At 37.9% G+C, this 16,254-nt stretch overlaps 1 protein-coding gene across 10 annotated transcripts in view; it reads right to left on the bottom strand.

Annotated features, from left to right (window-relative positions):
• Positions 1–16,254, bottom strand: part of NOL4 (nucleolar protein 4) — a 244,241-nt gene that overhangs the window by 176,722 nt on the left and 51,265 nt on the right. For 2 of the 10 annotated variants that reach the window (XM_031690328.2, XM_072949045.1), the window contains exon 2: positions 15,382–15,422. The exons of 7 other annotated variants lie outside the window; for them this stretch is intronic. Coding sequence is in view for 1 of the 3 variants with exons in the window: in XM_072949046.1 (XP_072805147.1) it covers positions 15,382–15,444 (63 nt within the window). In the remaining 2 variants the exon portion in view is untranslated. Of the gene's footprint in view, positions 1–15,381; positions 15,445–16,254 lie in introns of all 10 variants that reach the window. One more of the 10 variants, XM_072949046.1, reaches the window with a different exon arrangement.

Below are 16,254 nucleotides of genomic sequence, written 5' to 3'. Positions count from 1 at the left end.
AAAATTGTATCCAATTTTACATACGTTTTAAAAAATTTAGCCCCAAGGAGAAACAATAAACTTTGGATTTTTGCATTAATAAGCATTTTTTCATTATGGCTTTCAAAATATTTTAAGTAAAAATAAAAATAATTCCAACAGAACTCATGTATATATTGACTGCAGTGAATCATCCCTTCCACAGAAAATGACACACCTGGAATGCATTTCAGCCACCTGTTTCATTTGTTATTTTTTGTCAGTTTTTCATAATTTCTGTTCACAAGTGATCACACTGATTGTCAGAGCAAGCTTTCTCAGTGCCCTCTACAGAGCTTCTATTTTCAGAACCACGATCTAGAATTATGTTAGTAATCAATATTCTTGTCAGTGACTTTTTTACATATTACCTTTTCAAAAACCAAGGTACGTCTCTCATCAAAGCAAATAATTTCTGAAGTGAAACTGATAGATTGTTAAACACCTCTAAATAAAAGCTGACACTGACTGAGACAGCGCTGCTAAGCAGTGTGAGGCAGGGCATCCATTTTCCATCATAGCCAGCAGTGACACAGGGACATGAAATAGGAGATAAGCAGGAGGAATATGAGTTGTAAATTAGACATAAATGCCACAGACGATTCCTCGGATGCACGCATAGCTGTTATGAACACCGATGTATTCTAAGTTTGTAGAAAGGAAGGAAAATATGCAGCTTGTGTATAGCTGAGTACAAATCTGCTCCTATTCTATCAATGGTGATGGGGTCAACTTTTGCTTGTCCATGCTGGAGAGGACCACAGCATGGAGGCAACCTCACATATTAAAATCCAACACTGTAAAGCATATTTCCCCCCTGAACTGAATATGAAAATTAGTTTGCTTCTCTTAGCCTATCTCTTTGACTCTCAGGGAAAAGAACAGCAAAGATTCAGAAAGAGAAAGAAAAATATCATATGAAATAACTCATATGTGGAATTAAAAAAGAAAAAAGGAGGACACTAATGAACTCATCTACAGAACAGAAATGGACGTGCAGAAGTAGAAAACAATCTTATGGTTACCAAGGGAAAGGGGATGAGAAGGAATACATTTGAGAGTTTGAGATTTGCAGATGTTAGCCACTAATATCTAAAAATAGGTAAAAAAAATTTCTTCTGTGTAGCACTGGAAACTAAATTCAATATCCTGTAATAACCTTTAATGGAAAAGAATATGAAAAGGAATATGTGTATGCATATGCATGACTGGGACATGGTGCTGTGCACCAGCACAATGAAACTGACACACTGTAACTGACTACACTTCAATTAAAAAAAAAAAGAATAACAAAGAGGAGGACAAGCCACAACTAAAGTTGGCTGTGGATGATCTGCGTACAGGTATCCAAATTCCACTCTACCAGGACTGGTAGTATGAAACTCGGTCCCTATCATTTGTCAATTAAGATGTTGTCCAGATTAAACAAAAATAAACTTTCTTGTACTACACAAGGAATTAGGGTAGAAAATAAGCAAAGCGATTTGAAAGTATTCATCAAAATATTTTATATTAGTTATTGAATAAAGAAACACATCTATGCAATATAAATGTTCATTCATTCTCTCTCAGTCTCTTTCTCTCCACACACACACACACACACACACACTCAAACGAATTTGACTCCTACTCATCTATTTCACAGAGGGAACTAACACTTTTGCCTAATTTAGCTATCTGATTAGAGATCATTGTTTTCTGACTCTCTGAAAACCTATTTTACAGTAATTCAGAAGTGAAGTCTATGACACATGCCCACTCCTGATACTTCATATTTTAAGTCACATGGAGTTATAATCCATTGGAACTCAGTAAAGTCATCCACAAACAGGATTTGAGAAGAATGCTCCACTGAGTTTTTTTCATAGAGGATTTCTATTAAGGCTTTTCTCTCCTTCTATAAGAGAGAAAACTTCAATTGAGAAAAATAGTCCATTGGAGGTGTTAAAGAGATGCTTCATTTGTTTCCATGGTCCTGATGCTCTCCCCAATCTGCCCTTTGCTCAACGCTAATAAAGCACTTGTATAGAAACCCCTTCTAAAGAGATTTATCATTGACCTGCCTCAATTGTATTATTTGTCCAGGCACTACTTAGCTCCAAATCAATTTGTTCTTAGAATTGTTAATCATATAACATTTCTTTCATAGTGTGATTCTGAAAAACAGGTACCTGTAATGACCTCAAATATGTTATATAAGTGGGAAGGTATGTTAGGGGTACAGGTGTGAATGAAACAATATAAAGCCCCACTTTGCACCTCAGAGAAGAGCTTTCAGCAGGTGTCTCATCACATTGTTCTCTGTGGTGTTGCCCCGGCAGGGCTCTGGGCATGTCACTCTATGTTATGTAAGTGGGCAAGATCACTAACTTGGGGGTTCTTTTCTTGGTGTTCAGAACCCACTGGATGGGGAGACAGGCTGAGACACCCCCAGTCCCCTCAGATCTTTTCTGTCCCACCTTCTGCTCACTGAACCCAAGGATCTCTGGGTCTTAGGTACGGAGAGAAAAGATCCTCAAGAACAGCCTCTTTAAGTCTCACACTCATTCCTGAAACATTTCTCCTGCCATGGAGGTGAAGAGGGGAAATGATTTTTTTTCCTTATCTAGAATGTTTCTTCTCCAGCCTCTCTGAAATTCAGAGTCCCGGGAGACCTTCATTAGTGAGGTTCTCAGAACATATTTAAACAGTGAGGAATGTTCTTTAAAAGTTCCAAAGTTCCAGTACATTTGAATAATCACATTTCACCATGAAAGCCATGTAATGAAATATTGTAGTTGATCTTGTCAGTGCCCATCCTTCCATAACGCCTTTCAGAGATAACCTGGGAAGTCGACATGAAGCCCCTTGAACTTGAGGCCTGGGCTAAATGCCCCTATGGCCCTTGCCCTGATGCAAGACCCTGGTGCCATGGTTGTCTAAACAGTGACAAAACTCAGGGATGTGTTCTTCTAGGCTGTCTAGTCATCGAAATCCTAACATCCTTCATGTGATAATCTGGTTTCAGAGTCTATCCTTTACTCACTATATTTTATGGCCTCTCCTGGTCATCAGTATTAAAAATGAAAGAGAGAGATTGTCTCATCCACAAAGAATAGGAATAGTAACGTCACGGCACAGGTTAATCGTACTAAATATTTAGAATGTTTAGAATATTCCCTGGTGTGAGGGTCTTTATAGGTACAAAATGCTCTGACCGGTTTGAGGTGACCCTTTTGGACACAAGGGCTAGTCAAGGGCTCTGTACCTTGTCTCAGGTTGCAGAGTTCCACAAAAAACACATCAGTCAGACTGCGCAGTAACAACGCAGAGCCTCACCTGGAGGAAATTAACCAGCCATCTGCTCTGCTCCAGCAGAACTAATGGCTGAAGTGATGGCTTTGTGATAACACCATAATACTGTAACAGCCAGGAACTAAATGCAGAGGACTTCCACTTTTAAGAATATGGACAAGGAGGAGGATAAGTAGCCTGTTTCTAAAGGAAAAAGGCTTCTGACTGTTAAAAGAAATTCACCAGTAGAGGAGTTATTGCTGCTTTAAGATTTGAACCTAACTCAGGAGCTGAAATAGAGACATCCTGTGACGTGAGTAAACAACGAGCATTAGCAAAACCAAAAAGCTAGCCTCAAAAGATAGGTCAACCAAGAATCACGCTGTTTTGTCCCAACTCCACTAAGGTCTTAACAACAACAACAAAAACCCAACAGAACTAATGTTTCCAAACATCAGTAATTTGGAAAAGTACTCGGCCAGGGCTGAGTTTCATTATCAGTCACATTATTCCACAGCTTGATGCCTTCGTATGTAGCATTACACCACTTCAGACACTGAGCTTCAGAGCAAAATAAAACTGGTCTAATGATGCTGTATTTTAAAATTACCTTCTCCACCTTTGCTTTATAAAATGAATTTAGAGAACAGCCATACTACCTTTATTTTACTGGAAAAACAACATTAAAACTTCGGTTTTTGCCAAAGATCATGTAGTACACTCATGGAGGAATATGCCTTTGGGGCCAAATTTTTAACATTCTCTCTTGTGAAACTCTTGAGATTATGAATAAAGAGTAAATAAGAAAAAGCCTCCTAATGAAATTTGTGTCTTGCACCCTATTTAGTAGGGTGACAGTTGACATTTCATATTGTGATATTCTCTCACAAGGCACCTGGAATGTACATAACTGGATAATGAAGCTACAGGAAATCTTTTTTTTAAAAATGGCAAAATTAAAATGTAATTGAACAGAGTCTACAAATCCAAATGCCATTAAAGACCTCATATGTCTTGATTCATAAAGATAACACAGTTCAGAGAGACCCCTATGTGAGGAAGGGAAGTCTTGGTTCTGGGCAATATCTACAGTTCAACAAGGGCCACTCTGCCTTTATCTGGTTTACACATTGTATATCTTTGAACACATCTGAAGAGAGAGAATTAGGAAAAAAAAATATATATATACATATGCACACATAAGTCATATACATGTAGGGCTTACAAATGCTGCAACATTTGGCCCAGATATTTTTCTAGACGTTTTACAAAATTGAAATGTCCAGCCAATGGTTTGCTCTTACATTTATATGTGTTCTCATTTCATGCATGAGAAAAGATAAGCAGTGAACATCACTGTACTTCTACATAGGAGATGATTAATCGGTGGAGTCGCATATGGAGGCAGCCTTACAAAGATGAAGACATCTTTTGCCTAAACACTTATTGAACAAATAGCTATTAAATGGATAGGCACTATAATTAACCTTGGATACTGCTAGATGCGGTTCTATACCACTAATGTGTCTGGATATAGCACATTATTGGAATCACCTGGTAATTGTTTGGCTAATTTTGAAAAACGCTTTGATCAGGACTCAACATAAATACTCTTAGGTGAAGAGTGTGTTCATAGTAATAATCAACTAAACAAAAAGCCAGACATCTGGTCTGCCTAATCCCGTTTGTATTTACTCTGGCCCTCAACAATTTTTGCTTCAGAACACTAACTACTTACTATCTCAGAAAGACTTTGTGTTATGTTGTAGCTGTCTGACCTCTAAACATCTGGTAACCAACAAACTGAATTTCTGTACCTTAACGATGTGTCCAGTGTCAAAACTAGGATGCTACCAGATTTGCATTTTAGCCCCAAGCTCAGCACTGCCCCCCGGCGGCAGATTACGGGCAACACTTTAGGTTGGGTTTCTGTCAATCCCTCAGTATTGCTTGTTTTGCTACATGCACTCTGGTACTGTTATCATTTAGTCCAACGCGCTATTTCCAGTTCATATCACTATCCGTTACTCCTCTCCCTTCGTTCTTCTCTGACCATTTTCCACATTCAGTCGTCACACTCATTCATCAGCTCTTCTTGTCTTTTTAACTTAGTTGAGGGGTGTGGGAGGGGGACATTCCTGGCCCAGTCAGGAATGTCTTGAGTTGATTTTTAAACAGGATTAATGTTCCTAGATAAAATACAGCAAGCACAATTAAATGTGAGCCCAGAGAAACATGCGATGCTGGGAATAACATGTAATAAATTGTTATTTGAAATTCAAATATAATTGGGCATTCTGTATCTTTGTTAAATCTGGCAACCTTACTGGGTACATTTATCTAAGATGAATGAAAATATGAGTTAAAGCCTGAAGATAAATTTAAATTTGGAACAAATTTTGTCAGGAAAATCTAAGAATATTCTAAGAGCAGAAGTGAGAAGCAGGGTAGGTGGAAATGATTATTGGACAGTCTGCAGGCAATCTGACTCATCTGACTCACAGTAACCACTCAAAGCAGTGTTTCCCAACTTTTTAGACCAATAACACAGGTAGAATATATTTACATCGTAAGTTAGAACATACACACATTTCTATAAAAACTCTGATAATATCTATTCTCTTCTGTTTCATTTTTTAAAAGTTATCACAACCCACTAAAGTGGCTTGAAACCCCACTAATGGCTTGTGATACATAATGTGAAAAATACTGCTCTAAAACAGAGGAATGCACCCTCTCAGTTCAGAGATATTTGCTTTGGTGTTGAGGGAAGATGGTGGTTATGTGGTCAAGTTTAAAATGAAGGCTGCAAAATTCAAAGGAGGTCTAAAGCAGGCAGGACTATTTTTAGACAGTTCAGGTCAAATTTTAGACAGCTAAAAGCATGGGGGAAAATCTGAGGCAAATGCATCATCAAGTGAAGGGTGAGAGGAATGAAAAGTGAACGCGGCACAGAGGCATAAGTCTGTGTCCTCCAGGGATAGGAAAATGGTACAAGTGGGAGGCAAGAGGCAAAGACAGTGAACTTGGGCAAAGGCACAGAAATCCACTGCATGATGAAAAGAAACTAGAGGAAGAAAACAAAGAAGTAACAGCATTCCAGGGCAGCATCAGATGAATCTGGCACCACATTGCTGCACATTAGTATAGATCAAGGTATAGGCAACAAGAAATGGAATGTGACTTAAGTTAATTATAACTAATTCATTTTTATTGGAAATAGTTTTTGCTCCACTGATTATATATACACATCAAATGTAGCTGTACAGCTTCGCAGAAAAGAACTTTATTTTCTTCTGTTTTATCTTTATTCTAATGACAAACATCTTTAATTTGGAGTTGTACTTTGCAATAATTAAAAGTCATCCACTGACCAAAGGAGACAATAGCAAAAAGAGAGACAGTCAAATAAACTGGGGGTATGTCTCCCAAATTGTGGGTGATGTTTTTGTGTCACTTCCTGTGTTAGAATATTTGGCTGTTAAGGAATAGATTGTCATAACAGAGAATTCTTGTATTAGAAGAAAAAAAATTGAGCAGATGGGCACTGCAAAAGCTGTTCTCCATACGTGTTTCCTAATAGTAAAAGCAAGAGAATCCTTAAATGTTGCATGTAAATAAAATGACTCAGCAAAGCAAAGGTTTCTACAGTGACTTGCAGCATGAAATAGCTGTACTGAAACATACAATTATACACATGGAAGTGTGGGGAAATTGACTTCCTCCTGATGTTTCCTGAAGAGTGTATATTCTGTGATCTATCAACGTTTTTGCTGGAGCTTAGTGGAGAACAAGTTGAAGTCAGCCTTTCTGGCTAGAATTCAACGGCACGGTCAAGCTCCCCTTGGCTCCTGTTGCAACTTCTGCTGAAGTTTACCCTTACGAAGCCCTGCTCGTCAGTGGGAAGGCAGCACTCCTTTTAAAACAGGGAGCCGAAATCACAGCTGCCACAGTCACTCAAGGCAGGCAAGATGCAGCCCTTTTAGGGGAAACGAAAGGAAAATGCAAAAAGCTAGGCTTCACCTTACCAGGGAGTGCAGTGAGTCGCACAACTCTCATATATTTGTGAAAAGTCTGTGAGATGGTCATCATGTGCCACGGATGCAGAATTCATCGTCTGGATTCTTCAACTGCTCCACCAACGGCAAATAATGAAAACATCTTTCTGAGATGCCAAGTAAAGAACTGGCCACATGGTTTCCCTTAGAAAATGGCTCTCAGCTTGTAACAGGGAAGAACAAACCTGACTCCACATTAGACCTGTTCCTTTAGCTCCTACCCTGGGCTCTGTTTCCTGTGCTTAGTCACGCTGGTTCTGCACCTTTTGTAAAAGAATGTTGCCTAGAGCCCAAAATATACAGGACAGCCCATTCTCAAGCTGACTTTCAGGGTACACTTTTCCATTCATGTAGAGATAAGAAGCTGTAGAGCAGAGAATAGCATTTGTCTTGTTTGAGGTGTATAGGGACACTGTGACCTGATGTAGGTGGAGAGCTGCAAGAACAAAGGATTCCAGCATTGAGAAGTTTGCAACAACCAAACACGGCCCTTCCCCTTTTAATGTAAAAGGAGTCTGAATTCTGACTGGGGGAAGACAGTCTTCCAGGATATTAAGTCTGCCATCTTCTCACCCTGCTGGCTTTCTGAATAAAGTCATTATTCCTTACCCCAACACCTCGTCTCCTGATTTACTGGCCTGTCAGGCAGCGAGCAGAAGGAGTTAAGACTCTATAACAAACTTAGGGTGTATACGGTGCTATAAAGGTGACTTCTGAAACTAGGGAGCAGGGATGCACTTTGGTTATCATGATCACTGGGGCTTGTGTTGCTGGAACTCAACACTCAGGCTTTAAGGATAAAGCTGGGAGTTCTTGGGGCAATGCCAGCTGTCTGTCCCCAACGTCTACAGTGCCCTATTGAGAAATACCACTTCAGACTATGCAAAGAATGATGCAAGCTAATGGATACATATAGTAAAAGATACTATGTTCATGTGTTCTCCAGTGAAGAGTAAAAACACACCCAGATAGAAATTTCTTGGTCCACATTCCAAGTTCTCAGAAGCAGCACCTAGGTCACTGTATCTGTTTCTTTCTGGATGCACCTCTTTTCTGATTAGCAGGGTCAGAGGGGAGCAGAGCCATGCTCAGAAATGGTGTGGTGCACACTGAGTGGGAGAGGGCATTCCCAGGAAAATGAAGGTGGAGGAGAGGATGTGGAGCAGAATAGACAAACAGATTAAAAAAAGAGGTAAAGGCTGGTTACTTTTTACTTATCATGAAATGACGAAAACTGCCGCAGAGAAAGCTAGTGAATAATACATTGGATTCTGGGAAAGTCATGAATGAAGACATAGGGAGGTTGTTATCCATGGGCCAAGGGAGAGCACAGATGATACAAACAAAGAAACAGATCTCTCAGTATCTAGTTAATAGAAAAAATATGCTGTTTACAGTATCGGTCACCCCACAAACAACTCCATATTTTAAAAAAACCCATGTCTCTGTCTCGCTATAATAATACCATATTTGAAGCAATTATGAGGTTAAAACCTTTACATATATTATTTCTGAGCCTCAAAACAGGCCTGCAAATAATACATGCCCAAATCCCACATATGGAACTTCCCTAATCAGGCTTTGAACCCAGTCTTGCGCTGACATCAGAGCTGATACCACCTCACACCAGCAGCCCATGTCCTATTTCACCTTCGTATTGTATTTCATCACAATTAAATACATCTATAGGTATTTATACAGGTGCACATGTGTATATGCTGTAAGAAGTTCAGGAAATTTTACTTATTACATCATCACAGTACCGAGGAATACCTAAACCTCTGGGTCTAACAATGAATCATTAATTGTCCGGAGTACTTTTAAAAGCTGCATTGGCACATGTTCACCACAAGGGTGCACTGAAGTAGCGATTTATCAGGCTGGACCTAAAGAGTTAATATTTCTCCGAAAGGTTGATTCCCTTTCAAGGAATACAACCACTCACAATAATACAAAAATTATTAATGACAGGGTTTGTGATGGTAATCTGGTTTGGGTGAGTTCTGATGTGTTTTGATGGCCTCTACTACCAAAAAAAGCAGCTTCTGGGTATAAAGGGCTTACACAATTGCTCTGACCACTTGGGATAATTCCAACTACACCTGTATGAGAAATAAATCAAGTTTTATGAGTGGTAGTGCGCTAGTCTTCTGTTTTAGGATCGCTGTTTAATAACTCTAATTGTCACGCCACTGATTTTTTTTCTTTCTGAGACGGTTTTACACATTGGTTTTGAATATTGCTTTTAGCTATCAAAAACAATGAGCCTGTTCCTACATAAAAGTGGGTTTAATATTATGTGTCCCATGTTTAAATTTAACAGCTGTTTTCCATAGTTAGAAATCACCTTTGTAAACCCTATATATGTGGCGGGGAAGGTGGGGCAGGTATGTGGACGTGGGTGTGCATCTGATAAAATATAAACAGTGTGGAAATGTAAGTGACGTGTTTATATCCTGCCTCAAAGATGACAGCATTATTTAATGGAGCATCAAAGTCTTCCCTGAAAAGCAAAAGGGAAGCATTCGTGTTAAATACTTTTTTGACCTTATTCAGAGCCTGCAAAATTGCAGAAATCCTGGGCACTGGTCCAGGTAAACATGAGTTGTGCGGTGCAGGGTCTTTCAGCCTCAGGCTTCAGCTCTGATCTTATTCCATTGTTTCTATTTATAGGACCATCTTTATGCTAGTCAGTTGGTAGCAAAAAGGCAAGGACTTCGCAGAGACAAGGCGAATTTACTCCTTCAACAAGTACTTACGGAGGGTGCTCTACTCTGAGACGGTCCTTTTGCTAGCTGTGACTATACAGGGGCATAAGGAACAGACACAATTGTTTTCACATGTACTCTAGCCATGAAAAAAGTAAAACAAACAAAAGGAACCTCACAAAAGTACATTAAAATATCCGTAATGGAGTAACTGCTTGTGCTCATAAACTCTCCAAGACGAACTAGTTATAAATATACTTTTACATCACTGACTTTCTGTGTGACAGTATCACTGGCTTCTCTGTTAAAGACCGTCTACAAAAAAAAGTTTGAATCTGGAATAAATTTAAGGTTTATCTAGTTCTATGTGATATCCAGAACAGCTGTTTGTTTAAGCCACTCTGTTCTACCCTCTGCATAAAAAGGACAAGGACCTCTTTTTATTTAACTGCTGTATTATTTTGCCTATTTTGGGTTAACATTAGGTCAAGGAAGATGGTTTACAGACATACAATTAATTCCATGCCCCACAGAATATTTGCTTCAACCCTTTGCTTCAGAAACACCCTATCCGTGCCCTTAGATCTGTGGCAGGAAAAGGAACAATTCACAATTGTAAAAGGAAGTGAGCAAGGACACAAAAACAGAGCGGCTTACATTCTATCAGTGAATCATGACTACATGGTACACTTTTACCAAGAAATCTATTTAATGTTCATAATTTTAAATCTAATACTTTTTATCTACTTCAAAACAATACTCTCTTCTTTTAGAAATATTTCACTAAAAGAAACAGTACCGTCTTCATTTGGAAGATATTTCTGAAAAGCTTGTGGGGGCCCTTCATCCTCATCTTGATGCCATGAGTTCTCAGTCTCTATAAGGTACGCGCTGAAGGCTGTTACGCGTGACGCCCCACTAAGATTCACACCCAAGTCAGGAAGCGCCTACACATGCTGCTGGGGATGTCAGTGGGTTCATCAATGACCTCCCTATTCTTGAGTTGAAACCAGCCAGGTTTGAGAGACAAGCAAATTTACAAAATATCACACAAAATGTTGACTAACTGCTAGTAGCCTAATTTATTCTCTAGATTCCCCTGACCAAGGATATTTGAAGTCCATACAAAGATATGGAGGTCAATGATTTAATCCAAATAAATTAAATGCTAATTGTAAGACTCAAGGCATCATGGTAGGGAAGGGGAATATACTGGGAGAGCAGGGCCTTCCTGATACTAATCACAGAACTAGAAGGATAACACCGCATTTCAACAGTGTCAGGACCAAGAAGTTTCATGATGACACTGATGTTCACATGAGCATTTATGCTCAGAGCGAAACGGGAGGTGTGGTCATGTCTACCACACTGCAGCTTAAAATGACACTGCAACTTAAGTAGCCAGCCTTGCATAACATGGTTCAGACTCCTGCAAAATTTTTAAACAAAAATGGAGAGCAGTAACAATCTGCTGAGACCTGAGGGTCATTTTTATGGCCTTTCTTCTTTGACTGCCACTTTAAAATCCTGGACATATGAAGTCGGATGACCACAGATCTTTTTTGTTACCATCATCGTCGTCATCATCATCATCATTTATAGAACAACTCTCTAGACAGTGATGAAGCCAAAACCTGTTTCTGTGCTATCTATGCTCATAAGCTGCTTTTTCAAGGGCAGGAGGCATGTCCCTATGCTTGAGCTTTCCTCGTGCCAGCCAACTTGCTCATTTGGGTTACTATCTTCATTGTGCCCCCTTGCACAGAAATGGCCCCATACACACCATCAAAATTGCTGTAATCCCTCCAGAGCTGGAAGAAAACAGAAACTTAGCCCCTTTATTTTATAAGTTAGAAAACCGTGGCCGAAGCCCAAAAGAGGGTAAATGAATTGTTCGGAACTCTTGAACTTTACTTTAGCGTTGTTTTTTTCATACCACAATGGTCGCAAATTTTGCTCATTAGCCTCCTTATAAGTTGACAAGAATTCTGGGAATTTTTACATAACAAAGTAGCTGAAATACTGCGAGTTAAAATATCTCATTTAGCAGGAGAGACACTGAACCAAGAGATATTGATAAGAAGAACACGATAAAAATGAGGGCTAACTGAAGTATTAAGGTTAAGTGTCGTAGACCTGATAGAAAAGACTTTTCCTTTTTAATATTCAACATTGGGATGTAGAAATTCTGCCTGATATGTTATTTCTCTACAGTGTGTCCCTGGCAAGGAATATTCTATTCATAGTGAAAGCAAATCCTTTAAAGAGTGCAGTTTTAAAATTTTTCAGAAAAGTAACTTAAAAGTAATAGATGACTTTGGAAGAAAGCAAACAAAATAACTGAAATTTTCATAAACTTCATTGAGCAGAAGACCTTCTATATATACGTACTGTGTCTTCTCTCTCCTTCAGCCCAGTCAAACCTTGGATAAGTTACACCGTGGACTTCCAGAGACAGTGACATTTACAGGACGCACATGAAAGGATGCCTAAGTGACCACCATTCCTCCCTGTCAACACAGAGGCACTGGGGCAGGCAGAGGAAATTACATCCATAATTATAATTAGGGCAGCGATAGAGCTGTGTTGATTGTTTTGCTTGTCCTTCTACGTGGAACATAAGCAGTGATTGGATAAGGGAGAAAGAACATTATCCAAAAGTTTACCACACGGCAAGCCCTTTACACCTATCAGCTTACTCATTTTACCGCACCATGGATATCATTATCTCCTTCTAAACAGGAGGGGGGAAAAGTAAATAATTTGCCCAAAGTGACACAGATAGGAAGTACTAGCTTGGAAATTTGAAACTGAGTTTGTCTGGCCTCTAGCCTGTTTTCTTTTCGCTTATAGCACATGCTCTCCACTTGGAATTAAATGAGTGTAACTGTTGACAGCTATGTATGTGAGTCATACATGTAAGCTTACTGTATCAGGCTACGAGCTGTGCACACGTGTGCGTGCGTGTGTGCATGCACACACATAGATAGATAGTTCTCTCCACTGAAAACACTGACTTTCCCTGGTAGTTCCCACATTTCCACTGGTTACTTTTATTTTACATGTAGCAAGAAAGAGCGTTGAAACTTCATCCTTGAATCGGACCCTAACTGAAGCAACCTTCCTGGAAGGGAAGCTATGCTTAGCTTGTGACAAAATACAAGAGATAGAAGACAATTAGAGAAGAGTTGTATGTTCCCCGCAGGTGAAGTTCAGGCAATAGCTGAGACGAGTTAAGGACTGGAAGACAACTTCTCGAATTAGTTTTTTTTCTTGTTACAGTGTTACAGTATCAATTTTGAAGTAACTTTCCAAATTGCTAAGCACACTAGCATTCCATTTTCACTAGAAAGATATATTTAAGACCAAACATAAGTGATTTTGAATGACCCACACTTCTCCACTGTTAATGTAGATAATTAAGAGTTGACTATAGGCAAAAATACTGACGGAAACACATTCAGTGCAACAGTAAAGGTTACAGATACATAGGGACAAGTGAAGAAAAAAACAAAAGACCTAAGCGACACTAGAATTCAACCATGACTAAAAAAATTAATTATGCCTTCATTCCTAAAATGTGTCATTTTATGTGGATTTTTAAAGAGTTCATGGGTAATAGAATACACACCCTCCAATTTTATCTCTAGTCAGATCAGAGTGCAACAAAATTTAACTTGTATAATGACTAGATATTTCAAGGAATGATATACTGCAGATAGGTTAAAAACAAATAGCATTCAAAAGTTAATCCAGTATTAAAGGACCACCATTTCCTGCAGAGTGAAAACATAGAAAGATTGGCAAAAAAAGGCAAAAGTAAATAAAATGACCACTAAATCTATTGATAATATTATTAAGACAATATGACACATTTTAATGATTAGTTGATAAGTATGGTTTCTTGGCCATGGAGGATAAGGGAGAAAAAGAAAGTCAATAAACATAATCATGCATGCTCTATGAGCTAATGTGTTAGAGGTAGAAAAAAGCTCAATCTCAATGGGAACTGTTATAATTGCAATAGGCATCTAGCTAATTCTCCAGTTCCAGCCAGTTCCAGCATTAGTATTAGAACTGAATTCTGACCCAAAAGGCTAGGGCCCTGATAGCACTAAACCGTTTCATTTCAAACTGCATTTAGTTTTATGCCCCATTACTTGAACATTTATGTTAATTTTTAACATTAGACTTAAATTCCTTGTAGAGTCATGTGCACAGTTTTGCAGATAATGCGGTTCTTTTTTTTTTTTTTGTCTTTTTCTATGATGTATTATTACTCAAGAAAATGGAAAATGTTTTCTAACTAGGATTCAATGGAGAGATACCAGAAGGCAAACAGTGAGGCCAGGAGAAACCTTCATGATATTAGGGAAAGGTAAGAATACTTTAGATGCGAAACAAAAACTAAACTTGGGAACGAGACGGATCTTCAAATAGGACATTGTCAAGAGGGAAGGATGATGTTTCAGAACTTGTATGTTCAAAGTGGGTGTCCCCAACTCCAAAATGCAGAAAATGTCTTCAAAATGTTAATGCAAAAATGATGTATGTTGGAAATGTGTTTAACCAATTTATTCAAAGTGTTCAGCATGCATTGTGGCAATGGGTCAGATTCTCTGCATTTCATTTAGGAACACAGGGTGAGAGATTTGGGTCTATGTCATACCCCCATTTCAATTAAAGGTCTCTAATAAGCACATTTCAAAGATTACATCATTTTAAATTGCTTTTGGCACCTAAAGAGATTTGGCTGCCACCCCACTCCTGACAATGAAGCCACTTGGTTTTTGTTGGTTTGTTTGCATTTAACACAACTGAACTTATATATTCCTACCTTACAAAGCCCTACCAAGTTCAGTAGCTATTTCATGAAAATGAGTTCTCATAAGAGTACACAGTTAGTGATATTAGTAAATCAATATACAGTTTTTTTTTCCTATTAGTACCCAGAGATACAGCCCTGGCTTAGGAGACAGGCAAGATGACTACGTTCAGTAATATTAGTCTACATTAAAAATATCGCAAGAAGCTAGGTCATTGTCATTAGTCATGATAAGAATGTCTCCTGGGATATGTAAGTCAAAGGAAAGTTTATGTGGCAGAATTATGTAAGGAAACTTACAATAGTGCCTGCCCACAAACCATGCAATTTGGAAACAGCCAAGAAACAAAACCATAGAGAAGGAGAGATAAATACAACATGTATTAGGGGTTATTATGCGACTACAAAGATTCAATATGACCCTGGAAATATAGCAAAATATAGTTATGGAAAAGAAGCTATTTCTTATGCTCAGTAGCTAATTTTCAAACATATGTACCTGTATTTGAAACTTTGAGCATTTCACACATTTTTCTGTATCTGAAAAAAAAATGGATCCAGACTGATATTGTGTATAAATATAGCTGAAAACAGTTAATAAAAGGTAGCCAAAAGCAAAGTTCAATAAGAATTCTAAAAAAAGGATATTATTCTGATTGCTGATAAAGTATTTCTGATGTACACTTTGCTCATACTGGAAAAGAATAATTTACTGTTCAATTTTCCTAGAAAGGATGAATTATCTACAGTAAGATGATTTCATAAAACGTTTAAATAAAAAACTAGATTAAGGTGTCTAGATCAAACAGTAAGTATAATTAGAAACTTTAGAAGTAATATATAACTCCATTTTGACAATATATATTTCAATATCTAACAGTTAATGAAATCTTTTTATTCATAATTTATAATAAAAACATTATATATTTTCCTTTTAAATGTTCAAGGGCATTAGGTCTATAAAAAATAACACATATTTTAAAATACTCTATACTGGAAAATTAAGAAATGGATATATTTCAGGACTAATGTATTTCATATAAGGTGATATAAGAAAAGTATATAAAATTTTCTTATCCATGTGACTATAAGTATTAAATAGAAATTTTTAATATGACTTGAAGGGGAAGGACTGTTAAAATAGTGGTAGTACAAAGTTTATATGTTCCAGTATATAATTCATAGATGATGATTTGAATATAGATTATGTACTGAATATATAACAATCTTCCCATTTGTGGGCATTTGACTGGGACTACCACATTTTACGCATATTTAAAGAAAAGAAAATGATAAAGCTAGAAAGAGATTTAAACTATATGCAATAAACTCAGTGATATGACCAAAACAGAATCAGTAATAATAATAAAAT

Source organism: Vicugna pacos, chromosome 24 (genome assembly GCF_048564905.1).
Source record: "Vicugna pacos chromosome 24, VicPac4, whole genome shotgun sequence".
NCBI classification, from domain to species: domain Eukaryota; kingdom Metazoa; phylum Chordata; class Mammalia; order Artiodactyla; family Camelidae; genus Vicugna; species Vicugna pacos.
Note: the sequence above shows the minus strand (reverse complement) of the source record. Positions and strands in the feature narration are given on the sequence as shown.